This window comes from Trichomonas vaginalis, chromosome III (genome assembly GCF_026262505.1).
Source record: "Trichomonas vaginalis G3 chromosome III, whole genome shotgun sequence".
NCBI classification, from domain to species: domain Eukaryota; phylum Parabasalia; order Trichomonadida; family Trichomonadidae; genus Trichomonas; species Trichomonas vaginalis.
In genome coordinates, this window is record NC_067205.1 from 320,300 (window position 1) to 342,786 (window position 22,487).

A 22,487-nucleotide genomic window follows, 5' to 3' on the forward strand; every position below is an offset into this window, starting at 1 on the left:
TAGGTTTTCGACAACATTTTTCAATACATATTTTTTTTTCAATACAATTGAATGTTTGAATAACTCCGATATGGATTTCGCTAGATTAATGTTTATACCACTTTTTAATTTATGCAAAATTTTTGAATATATCTGATTTCCAAATTCTAGTTAAAATCTCTCTTTTAAAGACCTATCAATCCCAAAATATTTAAATTCAAAGGATTGGACATTAAAATAAGTTTTTAAAACGAAATCGTTCTTTAATTTTCCCACATTTCTTTAAACGCAATATTCATATTGACTAATAATCACACAACTAAAAGATAGATCTTCTGTTTCAATGTTGAATATTTATAATTTCTTGATTCAAAAAAACCAGTATGGCAATTCTCAGTCTTGATCTTTTTACACAATCAACTTTTCATGTTTAAATTCTTAGAGTGCTTTTACATTTTTTTTAATTTTATGCAAATCCAATGGGGTCAGATATGGGAAGGGAATGTGGATTTCCCAAAATTTCAAAGACTCGACATGATATCAGAACCTTACATTCGTGAGAAGTTTCTAGAAAGGGAAGATATCGCAAATATTAAAGCTTTTAATATTAATTCCGTTTTTTGGTCAGATAACTCCCAAAAGCAAGCAAGCACACCAAATAGAAATAATCGAAGCGAAATGAGGGAACAAAATACTTCGCATTCTGAAAGAATAACATCAACTGCTGAACAAACAAATACGAAACCATACACACCACAAAGAACAACTCGATATGCATCGGACTCTTCAAATACGCAGAAAAACAAAGTTTACGTTCTTAATTATCCAAAATATGATAATTATGGTAATTCTTCTAATGAAGAATTACGCGGCAAAAATGATCCTCACATACCATCAGAATTACGCAAATTATATGATGTCAGTGAAGTTACTCCTAAGCTATTTCCTCCAGATTATACTTTTGATAATGATTATGACACTCAACGCCTCTTGAAGCAAATGTTCAAGAATTCAGGCGTTGATTAACTGCGTTTACATTATATTTTGCTTATGATTCAATCAAAATTTGCAAAATCAAACCATTTGCTCTATAATGCCATATTTCTAATTATTTTCTTATTTTGTTATTGTCATGCAGTTTGTTATGATTAAAAATTCTATTTATGTTTATATAATATATATTTTATTACCAAAAATTTACAATCAATTATTGATCAAAGCGAGTACCATACTCATTGATTTGATCAATGGTCATGTTCTTGAAAATATCAGATGAATTTGTTTCGCAAACGAGTGGAGTTGCTAAAACTAATTCATATTCACATGTTCGTGGCTCAGAGCTAGAAATGAGCTTTGTTGTCTTCCAACATTCCATTTTTATGTTGGCTTTACGGGAATTATTTACAACAAAGCAGAAATCGCCATCATCGTAAGTAAGAGTCCTAGTAGATGGATTATATGACTTGAAAATGCCGATCGTATTGCTTCTGTCTTTAATATTTTTCAATAATTTGACAATAAATCTGTCATGTCTGTATTCATGTTCGTATAATGAAAACAATGGTATAGATTCGGAATTAACGCTGGAAAAGTTGGCAATTTCATCGTATTTTGCAGATAAATCTTTTAATCGATCTTTTTGCTTTTTAAGTAATTTTTCTGATGCACTTGAGCTGCTTGGTGAAAAGTAATCATGCCATCCGAAGGTAAAATCATAGATATTTGAAATAAAATCGCGGAATGGTGAATATTCAATTGTTTGCGATTCATATACCTCGGTACTGTTTATTTCGTTTTGTAATCTATTAATTGATTCGTTCAATTCTTGAATTTCGTTTTTATATTTTTCAATTTTTTCCATTTCGGCGCGATATATCTTTTTACCTTGTGACTCCATTTCAAATCTTCTTTTATAACCATAATTTAATGAATCAATATAATCTCTTGCAGCTTCTGATCTTTCGTGCTCTTTCCTTGCACAAGTATTAGGACATTGAACTCTAGGATTGTCTTTTTCATCAGCACCATCACAGCAGTCGCAAATTCCATCACCAACACTCCATTTAGCTATTGGATATGGAATAAATCCATTGTTAGAGCAATAGTAAGTTCCTTCGTTGGATGCAGAAGTTCCAGGCTCATCAGACCCATCTAAGCAATCGCGAAAATTATCGTTGATTTGGCTGATCTTGATTTTTTTCTTACCATCAAAGCAAGTAAACTGGCCAGATTGTTCATCAATGTTAGCTGCATACTGCTCCCATGTTGAAGGCGGCGCTCCTTCAGGAACGAGAGACTTGCTCAAGTAAAATAACAAAATCATTCTTGAATAAAATGATAAAATCTCTAAACAAAAGTCATTGCTAACAAAGTAGAAATTCATATATTTTCTTATTTTGATTACAAAATACCCAAAGCTTGAAGAATTTTCATTTTCTTTTTGATGATTTTATTGCTATCAAGACAATATTCATTTGGAATCATTAAGCTACTTCGAGCTCAAAGAAATGACACACAATGATAAAGTCTATTCATATGATTCAATTTCTTCGGATATTATGATTAGAAACAGAGTATTATTGATTCAAGTGAAGGAATAAAACTAGGATATATGATGTAATCAATCAGCGAAAGTTGTTTAGTTTAAAGGTACTTCTCAAGGCGGTGGAAGATATCAGCGCAGCGGCATGAGTACATCCACTCGTTATCGTACCAGGAGAGAACCTTGACGAGTGTGCCCTGGCCTTCTGGGTTTGGAAGAACCTTTGTGGAGAGAGCATCAACGATGGATGAGTACTGGCAGCCGATGATATCAGATGAGACGATTGGGTCTGTGACGTATGTCATGATGCCCTTGAGGGAGCCTTCCTCTGTAGCCTTCTTGAGGGCGGCGTTGACTTCCTCCTTTGTGACCTTGGCGTTAACGTTGACTGTGAGGTCGACGAGGGAGCCTGTGATTGTTGGGACACGGAGAGCGAAGCCATCGAGGGATTTTGGTGGGAGACCGTGGCAAACCTTTGGAAGAGCGATAGCAGCACCTGTGGATGTTGGGATGATGTTCATGCCAGCAGCACGAGCACGGCGGAGATCCTTGTGCATTGTATCAGCGACAACCTGATCGTTTGTGTAGGAGTGGACTGTTGTCATGAAGCCGTTGCGGATTCCGAAGGCGTTGTTGAGTGTCTTAGCGACTGGGCCAAGGCAGTTTGTTGTGCAGGAAGCGTTGGAGATGCATCGTGTCTCTGGCTTGAGGTCTTCATCGTTGACACCAAGAACGAGTGTGCATTCGATCTCATCAGCAGATGGGACGGAAAGGACAACCTTCTTAGCACCAGAAACAAGGTGGCCATCATAACCATCCTTTGTGATCTTGCCTTCAGCATCCTTCTGGGCCTTTGTACGGAAGATACCTGTTGACTCGAGGACAACATCGATGCCGAGCTCCTTCCATGGGAGCTGGGATGGGCCAAGGCGGCCACCGATTGACTTAACAACCCACTTGTCAGCGCCTTCACCGACTGTGAATTCCTGCTTAACCTCATCGACTGTGACTGGCTCTGGGAATGCACGGTGAGCTGTATCGTACTTAAGGAGGTAAACGTTTGTCTTGATGTCACCAAGATCGTGGATAGCGACAACTTTGATATCCTTTGGATAGAGCTTGCGGCAAGCACGGAAAACAAGACGGCCAATTCTGCCGAAACCGTTGATAGCAACTTTAACTACCATGTTAAGTTGAAAGTGATGTGAATTGCTTCCTCACAAATTCTTGGGAAAAAATTCTGATAAAGGGTGGTCAAACGATTATCAATTTTCTTACTTTACAAAAGATCAATTCACCCAAACAAATTTCGTATATGGGATAATTAATATATACAGATTAATATAAAGCAATAAAAGTTTTTGACAGGTCATTCTGAAATTTTCAATTGCAATCGTTCACGATCAATGGAATAGACGCTGCGATTAATTAAAATTGAAAATATTCTTATTTACATGCTTGCGAGAATATCAAATCGATATTAACAATTTGGTCACTTTTTGTTGTCCAAGTTATCGCAGCAAAAGTTCGAACTTCTCTCATTCGTTTGCTACGTTATAGTTTTCGTTTCTATTCCATGATGGTTCATTCTAATCTAATTTCTTTCATATTTTTTTCTCACTTTTGGTCTTATTTTTTGACAGGGTGAGACTCATAAATATCTGTGAAATTTACTTTGTATGAAATTGAGGTGTAGTCTAATGGTTAAAACCGCCAGATTGGCTTTATTTTTTGGGTTCCGAGTTCGAATTAAGTGCCACGCATTTCTTTTTTTCTTTTTTTTATACTTGAAAAATAAATAGAAGATTGCTATTAGTAAGAAACAAGTAAATTGTTTTTAGTCATATATATTGAATAAATTAAGATTACTAATAACAATTATTTGAATTTGACACAAATTTATTAATATGAATCAATTGAATGTTCTCAAGTTCACTGTTCATACCAAGAGACTTAGTCAATCTTGGTATAACTGAATTATCCATATCAAAACATTAAAATATTCAGAATTGTTCTATATTGTTATAGGTGGAAGAGCGATTACAAACATAAAATGTATTTTAAGATAGGTAGATACAAATAGACTGTCAATTATAAAAAACATAAAACAATCTTCTAAAAAATTTTTATTATTATGAAAATATTGATTGGCTATAACATGTATCTAATGGTCTGTTTGAATCTCATATAAAGCAAAATTGAAAATTATTGAGAATAATATCCAAATATAATATTATTTTTAATTTGAGATCCAACTATAGTAATTATGTATTATAATGATATTTGTTGTAAGTTATTATGTTTGTATGATCATAAATCAAAAATATAAGAATTTTTTGTTAATTTCTTCGACAATCCATTATTTAAGCTTCAAATATCTATTGTCACATGCTAACATACATGAAACTAATTTAATGGGTATATCGAAAATAAGTTAATATGAATAAATAGAGAAATTGAGGTGATTGTTTTGCAATCTTGAAATTTATTCATGTTTATGTTGAAATGTGATGTTATTCATATAATACCAGATCTCATGATTATAATAATAAAAATAATTTGAACAATAAATGAGATTGGTATTAAATATTGGATTTTGACACACAGCTGCATAATCAACTTATATACATAAGAATATTAAGCGATTAACAATATTTCTTTCTCAAAATTGTTTAAAATTTAAAGATCAAAGTTCATAAGGAATTACCGTTTAAGGTTATTTTTTGCATCAAAAAATTCAATTTTAGCACGATTGAAGTATTATTTTTAAAAAATAACAATAAAATATTAATTTATACAACAATGTTATATATCCCTTACATTTTTGTGGCAAATGGAGAGGGTAACGGCGTCGAAATTGCATAATTTCAAATCTCCTTATCTCAACGAATACAAGAGGGATGAGACTGAAATTAGGCTATTTTAATAGGTATGAGGTATCAAACAGTTTCACTGATGAAAAATTGAAAAAGCTGATTTCAGCTTTCTAATCATACCTTATATATGAGGTATCATATCAAAATATTGATATGTTATTACTTATGGGGCCACCTGAATGTTCTCACAATTTGTTTGTATAGATATAAAAATAATTATATTAAATTTAAATTAAGTCTTTTATTCCTGAAATGAATACTTTTTGACATTTTTAGAACTTTTATATTATGAAGTGAATAATACCAATTGTAGAAATGATAAGGATAAGAAATTGATTACTAAAACAATAGTATTTCAAAGTGTTATGATGTTTAATGTATTTACATAGATATGGATAAACGAAAAATATATTTTAATCAGAATAAATTGAAAAATCTATTTCAATCTTTTGCAAGGAAAAGGCAAATGCACATGCATTTACTAAAAGAATGGAGTATTAATGATATAATCAACAAATCCTGCATTTATTTTGATAAATATTCATTTTTTAAAATTTTGACGAGTTCGGGAAAAATGAATATTTTCAAAATTTGATAAATGATATAATATCAGCATCCAAATAGAATGCATCTATTATACTTTTTATTGATTTATTTCTATTTTATTGGGATAATCAGATTTTCCTTTGAGTGTGAATGATATACTTTTGTCACAGCACTAAATCATATAAAATGTGCTGAATTTGTTTCCGCTGTTTATTTTCAATCTAATCTATTCTCATAGTAGTTTTCATGCGTTCGAAGTTTCAACAAAAAAGTCTATGAATACTCAAAATAATTGATTTTTATATCATTAAATACTATTTTTAGTGGAGAACAAAGGATATTTTAACGTCAGCCAGGAATTACCGTTTTACCAAAATTTTTGTTTTTGAGCAAAAATTTTATCATAAAAACACTCTTTATATCATAAAAATGCTATATTATAAAAATCAAAAATTTCAACTTGCAATCAAATCATATTAAATCTCATATCTCATATTTCCATACAAAGTACAAAATCATAAAATTCAACATCTTTTCTATCATACATAATTGATCAAAACTTACAAGGTCAAAGAGTAGCTTAATACTGTACATTTCAATATACTGTTTACTTCATTTTCAAAAATTATTACATATTGTTCAATTAACGATTTTTTCTTAGATGACTTTACTAACCAAACTGACCCATTCGCATCGCTCATTACCAACTTACAAAGTCGAAAACACAAGTTTCTGCGTCCACAGAGCATATGATTTAATAACGGATATCATTTTTAAATAGATGTGTATCTATTAACGAGCATTTTCATTAAATCTCATACAACAGAGAAAGAATACGAGTCTAATATGGTCAGAGAGACTTGTGTCAGATTTTGAATTTTGTAGATTTCAACACAGTATCTCAATTTTGCATACCAAGATATGCGCCTCTACAAATGCTTTTCATATCCGCTCCGACTTCAAGCGTAAATACTTCCCATCTCTTACAATCATTACTTTTTTCGAACTCCCTAAAATTTTTTTTAAAAAAAATTTTATTTTTTGACACTTTGCAAAATATTAATATACATAGTATATAGACGCTATGTTTTTCCAAGTTTTTTTGCCAAAGTATTCAAAATTGTGGGAATTTTGCGGTTAAAAATAAGACCCAAAATGATTTTAAGACCCACTTTTTCCGTATACTGTCATCTTCTTTTATTGTCCATTTAATACACACGTGTATTGTCGGAATACTCAAAACATACAAAATGCTGATATTTATAGATGAAATAAATAATTTTGTTTAAAAGAAATATCTATCTCCAATAATGATCTATTACTATAGATTTCCGTATAAGCAAATCTATATAATTGACTGCTCACTCAAGTACGTACCAGGCTTTTAATATTTGCTCTATGTGTGATATATTTTGAGTTTAGGAAAACAATTCATAAAGATATTGTGATTCCATAAAATGGACAGGGAATATATTTTATAATATTAGATATCTTTATAAAGAAAGCTTAGTGAATTTAAACAATTGGTATAAATATAGTGTAACTCAAATTAAAGTTGTTTAAATTCACAATCTCATCGTACTATCTATAGTGTGTATATATGTTATCCATTTGAACTTCATGATTTTATTGTGAATCCTGAAATACATTGGATTTTGAAAGATATTTATCCGGTTTGGAATTTGGTTGCTAGTATACCTATTGTTGTTTGTAGCAAGGTATCATTTGGTCCCTGGAAGCAAATTTTGAAGAATAGATATCCAAAAAATTACGCCATTTCGCATGATTCTCTGAGTGGGGGACAAACTCGCCCATTGTCACTTTTCATTAACCTTAAACTTGTAATTTTCATTATTTTTAATTAACCTTATTTCTTTCCCAATTCCTGATTTATTTTATTCACTTACTATTAAAAGTCACATTTTAATAAAATATAATAATTTATTTATAGCATTTTTTACTATACTGTAATAAAAAATTAATTATAATAAATTAAATGTTTATTAAATCAAATGTTTTTCTTTGCAATAATATTTTTAATGTTGAGTAAACAATGTTGGGATCAAGTGTATCATTTTTCAGACCTTTCTGAACAGCTTCAAGCATACTGATGCATTCAACTTTTTTAAATTGTGTCATTTCTTCGAAATCTCTTGTGACTTTTTTGATAACTTTAACACTTCTCTCTGAATCCAGACCTTTAATTTGCAACTTAATCAGGAATGAAGGAACAACACTGGAATATAACTCGATGACAAGTTCATCGAGTCGAAGATTTGGTTGTACACCACTTGTATGTGCCGGATACCATTGTGTCAAATTTTTTCTGAAATTAACTTTAAAAGTACTAAGTAAGATCATGAGATATAGCAATATATGTTTAAACCAACTTATATTTTGGTTGTACACCACTTGTATGTGCCGGATACCATTGTGTCAAATTTTTTCTGAAATTAACTTTAAAAGTACTAAGTAAGATCATGAGATATAGCAATATATGTTTAAACCAACTTATATTTTGGTTGTACACCACTTGTATGTGCCGGATACCATTGTGTCAAATTTTTTCTGAAATTAACTTTAAAAGTACTAAGTAAGATCATGAGATATAGCAATATATGTTTAAACCAACTTATATTTTGGTTGTACACCACTTGTATGTGCCGGATACCATTGTGTCAAATTTTTTCTGAAATTAACTTTAAAAGTACTAAGTAAGATCATTTATTTTTGCATAATATAATGCCAATATGGTTTCTTTTGATTTTATTTCATTTATAAGCAAATCAGATTTACCCAAAAACTCCACTCCATAAGCGTTCATTTGCTAAATTAAAAAGTGACAATGGGCTAGTCTGTCCCTTTCTCAAATTTTATTTCTCAAAAAAATTATTTCTCAAATATTTGATAATGCATAAAAGAGCATGCATTTTTGTCGATTGAATTTGAATTATTTTCAATAAAATTGAATTCGATTGAATAAAATCTTTTATCAATCCAAATCACAGATATTCCTAATCCAAGGAATTCTATTCAAATCAGCTCGTCGAAAAGCAAAGATAAACCTAGTAAAGACAAAAAAGAAAACCATGATTTAAACACTGAAGAAGTAATTGCGTCGTTAGATATCTTTGATATGAAAAATAAGTTCCAATCGCCGTTCACACCTCCTAAATATAAACCTCAAGGAGAACTTATAATACCTTCTCCGCTTCAAAGATATATTGAAAAGTCATCATTTGATTTTGAAGGCTTCGAACTACAGCCAGTAGATGAAGATCATATCGAAATTAGGGATTATGTTGTTCGAAAGTACGCAAATACTCTTTCAGAAGCATTTTCGTTAATTTTGAATGATGCAATTTCTATCTCTAATACAATTAAAGAACTAAAAAGTGAGCGAACAACGTTACATTCATCGGTTGATGCCAAATATCCGAAACAAATCTTGAACAGCTCTGAAATTGATTTCATGGTTGATGTTTGCTCATCTCTTACAAGTAGTAACGACGTCACCACACTTACACTTAGTGAAGAATTTGGGACTACAACTAAAAGCTCTCCATTCGAAAGCGACTTTGATACCGAAAATACACAATCACTTACAATCGATGACTCCACATGTGACACACTCTACTCTACTACTGATCCAGCGCTTACAACAACCGGCTTTTTGAAACTTCCGGGTGACACATTCCCACTTCGAGACAAAAGTCCACAAGACATCATCAACCAAGTCTTACCTCTTTCTCAACTTCGAGGTCCTGCAGCCCAAGTTATCAAAAACAACTACGACTCCCTTAAAGGAAAGTTTGCATTTCCATTCAAACTTCCAAACAACAACAACAATAATAACAACGACCGACTTCCTCTTATGAGAGAAGACAGTCTTGAGAACACTTATATTGGTTCACCATCAAGTTCAAACAGTTTATTCAACTCACTTCGAAACACGACGCAGAACAAATTTCCACCGAAACCATTTGATTATGTTCCAAAATTACCACAATTTAAACCACCAGAGAATGACACTGAGATTTTAGACATCTCCGGCTGTGTTATTGAACCAATGAAATCACTCTCACCACCACCATCAAGTTTAGAACGTGTTGACAGTCTTGTTGTTCAATTGAAATCTATGTCACCACCTAAAAACTTATTACTTGCCGAACAAAGTTCAGAATTATTTAATTCATTAGAGAATCTTAATGCCGAACCTCGAAAATTCAATATAAATAACAACAATAACAACATTAATAATATTAGCAATCATAAAAATGATTCTATTGAAGCTTTCATTCCAGAAGAACTTGATTCTGACGACTTAGACTCACTTCAACCTAAGAAGCAGAAATCAAAAAAAAACACACGCTTTGATTTTGAATCATATTCATCGAAACGTCGTTCAAACTCACCTCCAAACATCATCTATCCACTTGAATCACCAATTGTTCCTTCAATTTCAGAACGTGTCAATGTTCAGAAGCGATGTCGTGCAGGCACAATCATTGGTCTTCCACCTCTTCCCGAACTTGATGTTCTTCCTAAACTTGACTTAACACGTCCCGGTATCAATCTTCAACCAAGTGTTTATCCATCTCGTAACGAACCGGATGATTCATTTGACTCATTACGAGGTTCATAAACACTATTATCTATCATTAACAAAACATGAAGATATTTTATGATTTTCGAAGAGAAATTTCTCATTTGTTGATAATTTAATAGATTTATTATTTATTACAAAACAATTAATTGATGAGATGAAAGAATAGTAAATATGAAATAGAAATATGCATTAATGTTATGACATGAACAGATATTATTAGATAAACTCAACAATCGACTAATAACAGCATATCCATCTCCAATATTAACTCCTCCAATAAGAGTTCCATTCTCTATCATAATCTCATTTATATCTCTTATTTCAGGAGGTTTTGAATTTGAATACACAAATCCAGAACCTCCTCCACCAGAACAACCAGCTCCTTCCCCAGTACCCCCACCGAAAAGACCTCCTCCACCTCCTCCTGAAATAATACCTGTCTCTGTTTTATTTGCGCCAAATCCAAATATTCCATTCATATTTTTATAACCAGATCCGCCAGAAATTTGACTTCCTCCTCTTCCAATTGTGGCTGAACTATCAGTTCCAACAATTCCATCTCCTCCTGATAATCCACCACCAGAGCCTCCTTTAAATGATGTACTACTCCTGTATCCTTCTGCCCCTCCACCGCCGCCAATCAAAAATCGAGAACTGAGGTCATTTTCTGACAATCGAAAGTCGGTAGCTCCACCTCCAGGTCCATTATTATATCCACGGCCTCCTCCATTAAAAGAGTTCTGACTAAATACAGAGTTTGATGTCCACACTCCTTGAGAACCAATGAAAAGAAAAATGTCTGTTATTTTGGCATAACCGCCTTTTCCACCTGCATCATTTGTCCTTTGGCTTCCTTGTGCTCCATAAACTTCGAATAGATACTTTCCTGGATTCATTGATAATTTTATTCCAGAACAATATTGTTTATCATCACATGGATATGAAAAATTACAGTTGATAGAACAAACAGGCGGCTTTTTCCCTTTTTCGTTTAAGAACGAATACTTACCAAAACTGAAATCGGATGAAATAGTATGCATTATTCAAAATAGTATTTTGCCATTTAAATAGAAATTAATGGGATTAAATCCCGAACTTCTATCAATTATACAAAAAGTGACTTAAATCATTTCTCGACAATTCAAGTTAAATATTCTAACATTTTGATATAAGTTTTACCCACAAGTAACAATCCTTTCTACAAGCTAAAACAGTCTAACAAGTCTTCAGATTTTTTTAAATTAAATTTCTGGAGGCTTTAAAAAGGGATTCCAGAACTATTGCTTATCATTACATGGATACAGAAAAGTGCAATTAACATTGCAAATGGATGGCTTTGTTCCATTTTCATTAAAAAATGAATAATTCCCATGACATATAATCTCATTAAAAAAATTAGATGACATATAATCTCATTATTCAAAATAAAATCATTTTGTCATTTGAATAGAAATTCGGGATTACATATCATAAAAAGTATTAAAAAAATTAATAGTTTATTCATTTGTCAAAAGCATTGATCTTGTGAAAAGGAAATAGCAAAATGCGCTGGATCCGTCGCACAACGATGTTCTCTCGTACAACAGATAAAATCTACTAATAACGGCATATCCATCTCCAATATTAACTCCATCTAACATATTACCATTCTCAAATTTAATTTCTTTTATATCTCTTATTTGAGGAGGCTTTGAGCTTGAATAAACAACCCCAGAACCTCCTCCACCTGAGCATCCGCCTTCGTATCCAGCTCCACCTCCAAAGAGGCCACCTCCACCGCCTCCTGAAGTTTGTTGGTCATGCGTTTTATTCGCACCAAATCCAAAAATTCCATTCATATTATCATACCCAAAACCGCCTGAATTTTGTGTTCCTCCTTGTCCAATTGGCTCACCAGCATTAATACCAGTCACTCCATTGCCTCCGTTTGTCCCACCGCCAGAACCTCCTTTATATGAATTACCATTAAAGTATCCTTCTGCACCTCCACCGCCGCCAATCAAAAATCGTGAACTGAGGTCATTTTCTGACAATCTAAAGTCAGTTGCTCCACCTCCAGGTCCACAATTCCATCCACGGCCTCCTCTGTTAAAGGATGTCTGGCTATAGGCAGCAGCACTTGGCTATAATCCTTGAGAACCAATGAATAGGAAAATATCTGCCATTTTTCTGATTATCACTTCACTTTTGGCATAACCGCCTTTTCCTCCACCATTTGCTTTTTGGCTTCCTTGTTCACCATAAACCTCGAACAAATATCTCCCTGGAGTCATAGTTAATTTTATTCCGGAACATTGTTCTTTATCATCACATGGATATGGAAAAGTGCAATTAACATTACAAACAGGCGGCTTTTTTCCATTTTCATTTAAAAACGAATACCTTCCATAGTAGAAATAGGAGGACATAGTATCACATTACTCAAACAAATATCATTTGGTCATTTGAATAGAAATCAGGGATTAAATCCCTAATTTCTATTTATGTGACAAAAAAGTGACATTAACATCATTTGTTTGTATTTCAATCACTCATTCTCTAATCTTTATCTCAGTACTCTACATCAACCAAAAATTGTATCATAACTAGAATACAAACAAAACTACTTTGATGTGAGCATCATTCATACATTAACATTAAATACACAATTTTTTGACAATTTTAAATTTTCTGATATACAACAAAGTACAAACCAAGCTTTGCATTTCAAACTTTCAATTCTTTTGAAATACTGACTTAAATTTCCACTTCTTGAATTCATTAAATCAAAGTTTCCAACTTGAACATGATCTCATTGGTATATATTACAATATTCCTTGGAAGCAACCAAACGCCATTAATCACTTGAATCACTAAAAGTATGTTTAATGATATGAGAAAATAATTCAAAATTTCTGTCTTCATCTCATATTCAAAATTTCTCTAAAGTATTCATTCATTTTATACATTTCTATTAAAACATCGAAATCAAAGTTAAGCTCATCAAAAACTCGATATTTAGAATAAGACAAGAATTATTTACTTAGACAAAACAATGACTGCATGAATGAGATATATAAATATGGTTTGATGTCATGACAAGTCTGTATATTGTTAAACATACTAATAACTGCTTATCCATCACCAGAATTAACCCCTTCAATCATAGTCCAAATCCACATCTGGATCTCATTTATGTCTCTTATTTCAGGAGGTTTGAAGATTGAATAAAAGAATCCAGAACCTCTGGAACCAGGACAACCAGAAATCGATATGATAGTATGTTTATGAGATGTCATAATCATATTGGTATAAGTTTGGTTGTAGTTGATTTGAATCGGTATTAAAAGAATTATCAATTTCCTTGTAATCGATATCGTTGGATTCTTTATTTTGATTTAAGAATTCGGCTCTGATCGCTTCTTCGTCTTGTTTTAATTTTCGAATGAAATCACGTTTAAAATCTTCTAATAAAATAGCGAATTCGCGCTCGAAACATTGATTTTGATAATGAATTCCGTCGAAAATCTCTTTTTTTATATTATCTAAGCATTCAAAAAAAGCTTTCCGTGATATTGAATGTTTGGAAGATTTTAATGGTTGATTGCCGTTAGGTTCTCTTGCAGACATTAAAAATTTTGCTGTAAAAAAAATCGAATATTTGAGATGAAATTCAAAGTTTAATTTATGGGAAGTCAGATATGATATATGGCATAGATTAAAAACGATACAAGATAAGCATATTGAGAATGTTCACAATATGGGGCCAAGCTATTCAATCATCAAACGATAGAAAATTTTTGATTTGAAAAGATTTCTTAAGAAAAGATAATGCTCATAAAGAATTAGTTGAAACATTAAATAACCAGAGTAAACAAGAAGGGTTGTTCTTCTCCGAACATGCTATAGCCATTTTCTCACTTCAATATCAAAGTTTTATGAATCCACTTTATTTATTTTTCAGGAGGCCTTATGAATCTATGGTTTTTTCGAATTTGGATGATCCAAAAAGTTTTTTTTCGAATTTGCAACCCTAATTTTAGGATGCTATTTCCATTTTTTTAGAGATTGGGACAAAGTTGCAATTCGGCACTTTTTGTAAAAAAAATGGGGTCATACTCATAATGAATAGAGACTTATAGCCAAGTCTTGATATCATGCAGGGAGAATATACATAGATAAGCAATTATATTTTATAGTAGTAGTATTCAGAAATTCTTACAATTTACAATACAATTTTCAAAAATGGATAAAGACTAATAGCCAAGTCTTGATATCATGCAGGGAGACTCTCTACAAATACAAAAATTGATTATCATAAGGAAATACAAATTTATCAATTTTCATGTGAAAATTACATAAATTTGTTCTCCAATAAATAGCAATAATACTTTGAATGTTATATTAAGTAATATAGCTTCAGGTAAATAAGCTTACACTTCAAAAATATACTGTTTATTCATTAATTTTAAAAAAAGTCCAAATTATCTAATCTTGCTTACTCTTCCTTTAAACTTCTTTGTGCCAAATTTAATATTGCCTTCAAAGATGGAATAAGGACATTAGGTTCAAAAATATTTTATTATACTCATTCGAAATTAAAAATAATAAAATTTATATATATTAATTTCATTAAATCAAGGTTAAAAATCTCACCGGAAAAATAACCTCAGTGTGATAAATTTATCACCGGAAAAATTTACAATAAGGTTAATACCGAAAATATCGAAAAATCAACATTTAAGGTTAATTTAAGAGTATGCACTTTTGTCACCTACTCCATTTTTTTATTTTGTGCACTACGAATAAGACTTAAAAACTCCAAATTCGTAATAAGCAACAACATTGTTATTATCTCTGACTAATGAAAGATCCAATTGAATGATGCACAATCAAATGAAACACTTTCAGTTGATGGATCGCAAATAACTTACCAGAATTCAGATCCGTCATCTCCAAGAGTACTGACTGTGTCCCCCGGACATTTCTAAAGGACAAAAGTTTATTGTGTAATTTGATCATAAATTTTCTTCACAAACTAACTGGGTTGTCTCGGTTTAATTGATGACAATTCTTTCATGATTGTCTGAGATTGTGCAATCAGTGCTTTAAAGCACTTTGACTTGAGGTAACTCTGGTGTAGCAGCTGAGGTAGTAATAAAATTCTGCAACGATGTCTGAGCTTGTTGAATGAATTTAACATAAGTCGCTTTGTTCATGTGAAGAACAGAAATAAGTTTTTTGAAAGAGTTAGATGAATCATTGAAAGATTTAAGGATAGATGTGAATAGTGGCGATTCAATGATTGGTTCAATTAACTCTGCATTAGAAATGATATTTGGCATTTGTACTTTGATTACGTTCAAATCTGATTCAAAACTTTTTCATGTGCATTTAATGTTTCAGTTTGAATAGCTCTTATGTTATTAGACATTTGTTGGACAACAGCTTTAGAATTTAGTGATTCAGAAATTTGTTGTGATTGAGTGATATTTTGGATTGTGTCGTTGATAATTTGTGTCTGTTTCTGGATAACAACAATGTATCTTCAAAATCATCTTCTTCTTTAATTTCTGGGACTCCAGAAACTTTGATTTCGATCTTCCTCACTCGAGCTCGAAATTGTTTGACCATTGTCACGAAGACGTTAGTCTTGTCAACAACTTCGCTAATTGAAGAAGTGATGTCTGTAATTAACTTCTCGTCCAAACTTATTCTGGCATTCATCGGAATCAAGTCAACTTTATGTTACAGTTGTGTCAAAGCTTCTTTATCTAATTTGGCTTGTTTGACATATGTTAGCAAATTGATGTGAGAATTAACTCTTTCTTTAGTTGTGTTAACTGAGTTACTCCAATAAGCAAATGTCTTTTGAACAACTTGGCTCTTTTGAGCTGTTTTCGAAATAGTAACCTCTTAAATCTTTTGGTTGAAAAACAACTGACTTATAAAACTCAATTTTCTAAATCATATTTTGTCTTAATCAATGAAGTTCATGAACGTGAAATTATCTTCACTTCTCCGGAAATAAAAATTCAATATTGATCATTTTTTCTGAAATTGAGGGAACTCATTGAATTGGACAAAAGATATTTTTCTTAGAATCACATAAAGAATATGGAAAAAACAAACAGATCCATACATGATTTGCAGGATAATACGCTTACAGAGGAAGAGAAAACTGAGCTAATCACATTTTTTCAGAAGATCGTTCAGATCCCGAGTGTAAATCCTGAAGGAAAGGAGTCCCTAGTAGCAGTGTATTTGGAAGAATTCTTTGATAAGTATCAGATCCCATATGAGAAGATCGAAGTCGAAAATGGAAGATATGATCTTTTGGCAAAAGTCGAGGGAGAAACCAGTGAAGATGCCTTTCTTTTTACCGGCCATATGGATGTTGTTCCTGTAAGTGCAGAGGAGGAAAAGCGATGGATTCTTCCTCCATTTGGTGGAGAAATCAAAGAAGGTAAATTGTATGGAAGAGGATCTGTGGATATGAAATCCGGTCTTTGCTGTGCCATGTTTGCACTTGCTTATTTGAAAAAGTATGGTTATAAACCAAAGACTGATATCTTCTTTTTGGCGACTATAGATGAGGAAGACTACATGAAGGGTTCAAAAGCAGCTCTTAATTATCCTGCTTTGAAAAAAGTCAAGGGTTGCATTGTTTGTGAGCCAACAGGACTTCATCTTTGCACTGCAGGAAAAGGAAGAACTTGGGCTACAGTCCGTGTGAAAGGTGAAACTGCTCATGGATCACTTCCATCAGCTGGAAATAATGCTATTTATCAAGCATTAGATCTTACTTCAAAAATCAGATCGCAATCATTTTGTTCTCCAGAAACAAAGTTTGCTTTTCAGACATTTTGGAGAGTTCTTGCAATTCATGCACAAGTCGAACCTAAGGTTGTTCCTGATTCATGTGAACTGACAGTAGATGCCAGACTCGGTTTATCAGATCAACCTTCTATGATCTGGGAAACTTTGGATAAACTGATCGAAGAAAGAAAGAAGGAAGAACCTTCGTTTTCGGCTGAATACGTGATTGAAGATGAGAGACCTCCATGGAAGCAGAATAGTACTGACAGACTTATCATCTTATTAAAGAAAGCAATGGAAGAAAAACAACTCGATACTAATGAAGAAGTATTTTCGGGAACAACAGATGCAACATTCTTAAGAAAACTTGGTATGGAAACAGTTATTATTGGTCCTGGAGATCTTTCTCTCGTTCATCGTGAAAACGAAAATATTTCGCTGGAAGAAGTAGTTAAGGCCTGTGAATTTTATTTGGAGGTCATTCGTCAAATATAAATTTTATGATTTTTAGTTTTAGTAAGCAGATAAAATATTCGTTCGGCTTTTCAAATGCAAAATAGTTCTTAAGTTTTCTAAATGAATTTTTTAAATATTTATTACAATACAAGTATTTGGTGAGATGTAAGAATATCCTTTTACTATTTTATATATTACTTTCATTTCAAATACACAAGGAAAGTGAGGTCGGAACATTATGCTATTCTGGGAGACATGTGGTGGCAATGTCTCCCAGAATGACATGTGCCCACAGACAACAGCGCACTGTTCCACTTTAATGATCAAAGTTCTGCCAACATTATAATTTTATAATTATTCTTTATTCAAATTTCATCAAAACAACTGCATATTTTCACTATTCTTACACGCATCACTAGTATAACAAAACAATTGGTTTTGTGTGTGGTAATATTAATTGACATAACTGCCAACTTTTGATTCGGAAAGAAAAATTGGACATCGACAGAATTCAAAAAGTAAGTCGAAAGCATTTAAATCATAAAATATAATGCAGAGTTAATTAAGTTATAGAGAGTGGAGTTTTATAATTAAATTTAAAAAATAAAAATTAATAAAGCAAAAAATTAAATTTAATGTTGTCGTTAAACAAAAAAAATATACCAATAAAACAAAAAATTAAAAAAGAAACAATTATCAATTTTCAAAATTAATATTTTGAATGAGGGAAGATGCATGAAAAAGATTTCTTGAAATATTGGCAATAATTTGGTTTAAATGAATATTGTTCAGGATCATATTCGGATAAAATTGGTTGTAGTTGATTTGAATAGGTATTAAAATAATTATGAATTTCCTTGTAATCGATATCGTTTGAGGTGTCATAATCATATTGGTATAAGTTTGGTCGTAGTTGATTTGAATTGGAAATAAAAGAATTATCAATTTCCTTGTAATCGTTGGATTCTTTATTTTGATTTAAGAATTCGGCTCTGATCGCTTCTTCGTCTTGTTTTAATTTTCGAATGAAATCACGTTTAAAATCTTCTATTAAAATAGCGAATTCGCGCTCGAGACATTGATTTTGATAATGAATTCCGTCTAAAATCTCTTTTTTTATATTATCTAAGCATTCAAAAAAAGCTTTCCGTGATATTGAATGTTTGGAAGATTTTGATGATTGATTAGCGTTAGGTTCTCTTGCAGACATTAAAAATTTTCCTGTAAAAAAAATATTGAATACTTAAGGTGAAATTCAAAGTTTAAATTATGGTAAGTTATATATGATATATGATATAGATTAAAAATTGTACGAGATAAACAGATTGAGAATATTCAGAATATGGGGCCAAGCTATTCAATCATCAAACGATAGAAAATTTTTGATTGGAGAAAATTTCTTAAAAGAAATTCAAAAACTATACGAATTTTTGCAGACTTTTAAGAAAATTGAGCTGGAGCTCAATTCTCTGAAATAGTCTGTGAGAATTTAGTATCTTAATGGTGCACATGTGCCCCTTTGACATGGCCTTCATTCAAAATGTTTAAGGTTAATTTTCAATTAAGTTTCATGCCAGTTGTCAAAAATTTGAATTAAAGTCAGATGGGCGCAAGTGCAGCCTTAAGACCATGTCAATATAAGCTCCATTATTAAATGCATTTTAAATTGCGCATTGAAAACTGGGTTAAGATTTAGAGATAATGTTCTCAAAGAATTAGTGGAAACATTAAATAACCAGATTATACAAGAAATGTATATAATATGTTTAATCTAAAGAAAAGTGCTACACCTAGAAGCTAAAGAAAAAATGACCAAAAATTATATCGTCTACAACTAATATTTATTTAATAATTAAAAAATAGAAACAATGAAAATAAAATTCGATGTAATAATTACAGCGAATTCACTGCCTTTCTAAAGATCGAATATGATAAAAGCATATTCGCAGATGGAACAGTGTTTCCCCACTTATCAAGAAACAGGACAATAGAAATAGTATTCGAAGGAGGAAAAGTAGAAATGAGTCCTTTCATGAGTGTCACTTTTTCATCATTTGACAAATTTTCTCCTGGTGCAATTGAATTCAATTGAACGACTGTCTGATGGATATTGAACAGTATATCGATCGGATTCACTAAGAATTCGAGTGAATACAATGAATGACTCTTAGTTTTGAAGAATGCACCGATTGTTCCTCGGACAACTCTTCTCGAAATGATTTTTTCTGGCAAATTCAATTCTGAAACACTTTTTTCTGAGAAAACTTTGCATCTCATAAGGAAATCCATGTTTGCAGAATTATGATATGTCAATGGATGATAAACTTCATAAGATTTGTCAAAAATCAACCTCATTAATATGATATAACATAAAACATATGTTGTTTCATGGACAAATTTGGTTTTTTCGTATAATACTGATGCAAATTCCCATACAGTTTGTATTGTACTGTCAACAGCTTCACTCGAAACAATCGCAATTAAAGATTCAATCATTGGATTGAGTTCTTCAGAGAATGTGATGAAGTTATCAACACAATAGTCATAATCCGATGGAGGAACATACTGTAAGAAGCTGTCAAACTTGTAAAATACGTTTAATAAGTTTGAATTAAGCTCTTTTTCGAATCTGAACTTTGCTTCGATTCTTTTCTTCAAAATTGATCTTTGCTCTTTTAATAATTTATAATTTTGATCATCTGAGCAACCAACGTTCAAATCCCTGCCCAATGCTTTAATTCTAGCCATTAGATGAGGATGCTGCTTCAAAACACTGATGATTTCGTTTGCAATCCCAATAAAATCTTTTAATGACCGAATTTGATACTCCCAAATGGAGTTTTCTATATCTTGCATGGCACATTTGAGGCCACAAAGAACAAATTTTCCTTCTGATGTATAATTGTTCAAATTAATTTTAATAAAGTTTTCATGATAGAGTTCTGTCTTTTTAAACCTGTTTGTTTCTTGTTCCGTGAAGTCTTCAAGCAAGAAAATGTTCTGTTGTTGGTCAATAACTCCTGCATCGAAATCATGAAAAATATATTTAAGAGAACGAGCTCCAATTCCGAGTTCTTTCAAAGAATCATCAATTGGTTGCTTCGAACCCTCTTCTTCATCATCATTGTCTACGTCTTTTGGACTAATTAACTGTAAATTGTTAATTTTGAATGGAAAATACTTCAAAATCATTCGAGTTCTGATCAATGGCTTATATCTGTCATATTCCCTCTTAAAGAAAGAAGCAGAAGGATATTTTTCTCCAATTTTAAAAAATAATTTGAAAAATTCCGGTTTTTGATCAATTAAATAAACTGCATTTGCTGTAGACTGTAGAATATTCCTAAACCATGGCAATGGCTTAAATACTTCCGAAGTTAAGACTTCGCAAAGCAAATTTACTCTTTTTTTGAAAGAATCCTGTTCCGAAGCTATTTTCATGAATATAACAAGCATCGTTACGAATCTCTTCATCCAATCCACTATTTCCTTGTTTTCCCCAACGACTTTCAAGATATCAACCAATAATTTTGCAGAAATCCTCGAAAAAGCGTAATAAGATGTCATTGAACGTGCTAGAACGTGAACAACAAACGCTGTTGCCTTACTTCCTTCGGCCAGCGCCAATTCTCTCATATTTTCTAAATATTTCGTGTTTACAAAACATTGTTTAGTCAAAATCGAAGCAATCTTGTGATGTGGTATCAGTTTGCCACATTTACTCATAGAATACCTTATGATGTATTCGTGTGATGATTTGTTTCCGGGAGAAGAAGAGATTAAAGTTGAAATTCGAGTTGTTACTTGTTCTTCGCTTAATTGAGGGAACCAGAGATCAGTAACTTGTGTAATGTGTCGTGCAAAGTTTATGGAGTATTCGTCGTCGGTGTAATTGATTAAATTTAATAATTTTGAAAAATAATTTGAAACAAGATCGTCAAACATGAAAATAGGACGTATATTGCTGACAATTAGTTTTGCAAATAAGTCACTAAGTAGTAATCGATAAACTATTTGATTTTTGTTTGAATTCTCTTGTACTGGTGTCAAAAACGTAATAAACATGCTTTAAAGTTTCTCAATTGTGCCATGATATGATAGCCATGTCATAAATGGTTGAAATTTTTCTAAAAACATTGTTCTGTAGCATTCTAAACTTAACATCGGATCTGAAACAGCAAATAAGAACGTTTGAACAAAGAAATCAGTATCACCTTCATGGAAGAATGAAAGTGCGAACTCTTTGCAGCTTGTTATCGAAGTAAGTTTAATTGATGAACGATTTTCGAATAAAAATTGAACAAATTTTGTAAAATCTGCTTCAGGATTTGGTATATCTGCTGTTTTGATTAATTTCGATAATATGTGTGTGACATTTTCCCAATAATTTTGATCAATTTCTGCTAAAAGCGTATGAAGAACAGGAGAAATATGACTCCAGACAACTTCACATCGCTGAGGAGATAATAGTTCGATTTTTTCGCCATTTGATGCATCGATTTCTGCGGCCTCCTCTCACCACGAAACCGCTTCCATTGAATTATTTGACATTTATCTGATTAAGAAAAATTGTAAAAATAATTAATATTAGTATATTCTGCTATAATAAGATTTTCAAATAATTGAAATTTTTGAAAAATGTAAAGTGTCAAAAAATGAAAAGTGCCGATTTGACTTTATC

General features: G+C 31.8%; 12 protein-coding genes across 12 annotated transcripts, besides 3 other annotated features; 3 read left to right on the top strand and 9 right to left on the bottom strand.

Annotated features, from left to right (window-relative positions):
* Positions 1-447: 447 nt before the first annotated feature.
* On the top strand, positions 448-1,005 carry TVAGG3_0613490 (uncharacterized protein; the record flags this gene model as incomplete). Its single annotated transcript, XM_001318474.1, has 1 exon — positions 448-1,005. One exon carries the CDS (start codon positions 448-450, stop codon positions 1,003-1,005), a length of 558 nt encoding a protein of 185 aa, XP_001318509.1.
* Positions 1,006-1,148: 143 nt separating this feature from the next.
* Positions 1,149-2,302, bottom strand: TVAGG3_0613500 (N-glycan processing; the record flags this gene model as incomplete). Its single annotated transcript, XM_001318475.2, has 1 exon — positions 1,187-2,302. One exon carries the CDS (start codon positions 2,300-2,302, stop codon positions 1,187-1,189), a length of 1,116 nt encoding a protein of 371 aa, XP_001318510.1.
* Positions 2,303-2,589: 287 nt separating this feature from the next.
* On the bottom strand, positions 2,590-3,727 carry TVAGG3_0613510 (glyceraldehyde-3-phosphate dehydrogenase (NAD(P)+) (phosphorylating) protein; the record flags this gene model as incomplete). Its single annotated transcript, XM_001318476.2, has 1 exon — positions 2,623-3,708. The coding sequence occupies one exon, from the start codon at positions 3,706-3,708 to the stop codon at positions 2,623-2,625; it is 1,086 nt and encodes a 361-aa protein (XP_001318511.1).
* A 4,008-nt stretch (positions 3,728-7,735) lies between these two features.
* Positions 7,736-8,811: a mobile genetic element.
* A 268-nt stretch (positions 8,812-9,079) lies between these two features.
* Positions 9,080-10,588, top strand: TVAGG3_0613530 (uncharacterized protein; the record flags this gene model as incomplete). Its single annotated transcript, XM_001318477.1, has 1 exon — positions 9,080-10,588. The coding sequence occupies one exon, from the start codon at positions 9,080-9,082 to the stop codon at positions 10,586-10,588; it is 1,509 nt and encodes a 502-aa protein (XP_001318512.1).
* Positions 10,589-10,683: 95 nt separating this feature from the next.
* On the bottom strand, positions 10,684-11,448 carry TVAGG3_0613540 (glycine-rich protein family; the record flags this gene model as incomplete). The annotated part of the gene is made up of 1 exon (XM_001318478.1): positions 10,684-11,448. The coding sequence occupies one exon, from the start codon at positions 11,446-11,448 to the stop codon at positions 10,684-10,686; it is 765 nt and encodes a 254-aa protein (XP_001318513.1).
* Positions 11,449-12,048: 600 nt separating this feature from the next.
* TVAGG3_0613550 (glycine-rich protein family) lies at positions 12,049-12,390 on the bottom strand (the record flags this gene model as incomplete). Its single annotated transcript, XM_001318479.1, has 1 exon — positions 12,049-12,390. The coding sequence occupies one exon, from the start codon at positions 12,388-12,390 to the stop codon at positions 12,049-12,051; it is 342 nt and encodes a 113-aa protein (XP_001318514.1).
* A 1,426-nt stretch (positions 12,391-13,816) lies between these two features.
* Positions 13,817-14,161, bottom strand: TVAGG3_0613560 (uncharacterized protein; the record flags this gene model as incomplete). Its single annotated transcript, XM_001318480.1, has 1 exon — positions 13,817-14,161. The coding sequence occupies one exon, from the start codon at positions 14,159-14,161 to the stop codon at positions 13,817-13,819; it is 345 nt and encodes a 114-aa protein (XP_001318515.1).
* A 434-nt stretch (positions 14,162-14,595) lies between these two features.
* Positions 14,596-15,311: a mobile genetic element.
* A 328-nt stretch (positions 15,312-15,639) lies between these two features.
* On the bottom strand, positions 15,640-15,876 carry TVAGG3_0613580 (uncharacterized protein; the record flags this gene model as incomplete). The annotated part of the gene is made up of 1 exon (XM_001318481.1): positions 15,640-15,876. The coding sequence occupies one exon, from the start codon at positions 15,874-15,876 to the stop codon at positions 15,640-15,642; it is 237 nt and encodes a 78-aa protein (XP_001318516.1).
* A 112-nt stretch (positions 15,877-15,988) lies between these two features.
* TVAGG3_0613590 (uncharacterized protein) lies at positions 15,989-16,543 on the bottom strand (the record flags this gene model as incomplete). The annotated part of the gene is made up of 1 exon (XM_001318482.1): positions 15,989-16,258. One exon carries the CDS (start codon positions 16,256-16,258, stop codon positions 15,989-15,991), a length of 270 nt encoding a protein of 89 aa, XP_001318517.1.
* Positions 16,544-16,648: 105 nt separating this feature from the next.
* TVAGG3_0613600 (Clan MH, family M20, peptidase T-like metallopeptidase) lies at positions 16,649-17,845 on the top strand (the record flags this gene model as incomplete). The annotated part of the gene is made up of 1 exon (XM_001318483.1): positions 16,649-17,845. One exon carries the CDS (start codon positions 16,649-16,651, stop codon positions 17,843-17,845), a length of 1,197 nt encoding a protein of 398 aa, XP_001318518.1.
* A 670-nt stretch (positions 17,846-18,515) lies between these two features.
* On the bottom strand, positions 18,516-19,016 carry TVAGG3_0613610 (uncharacterized protein; the record flags this gene model as incomplete). Its single annotated transcript, XM_001318484.1, has 1 exon — positions 18,516-19,016. One exon carries the CDS (start codon positions 19,014-19,016, stop codon positions 18,516-18,518), a length of 501 nt encoding a protein of 166 aa, XP_001318519.1.
* A 288-nt stretch (positions 19,017-19,304) lies between these two features.
* Positions 19,305-19,431: a mobile genetic element.
* A 201-nt stretch (positions 19,432-19,632) lies between these two features.
* TVAGG3_0613630 (uncharacterized protein) lies at positions 19,633-22,333 on the bottom strand (the record flags this gene model as incomplete). The annotated part of the gene is made up of 1 exon (XM_001318485.1): positions 19,700-21,751. The coding sequence occupies one exon, from the start codon at positions 21,749-21,751 to the stop codon at positions 19,700-19,702; it is 2,052 nt and encodes a 683-aa protein (XP_001318520.1).
* Positions 22,334-22,487: the final 154 nt, after the last annotated feature.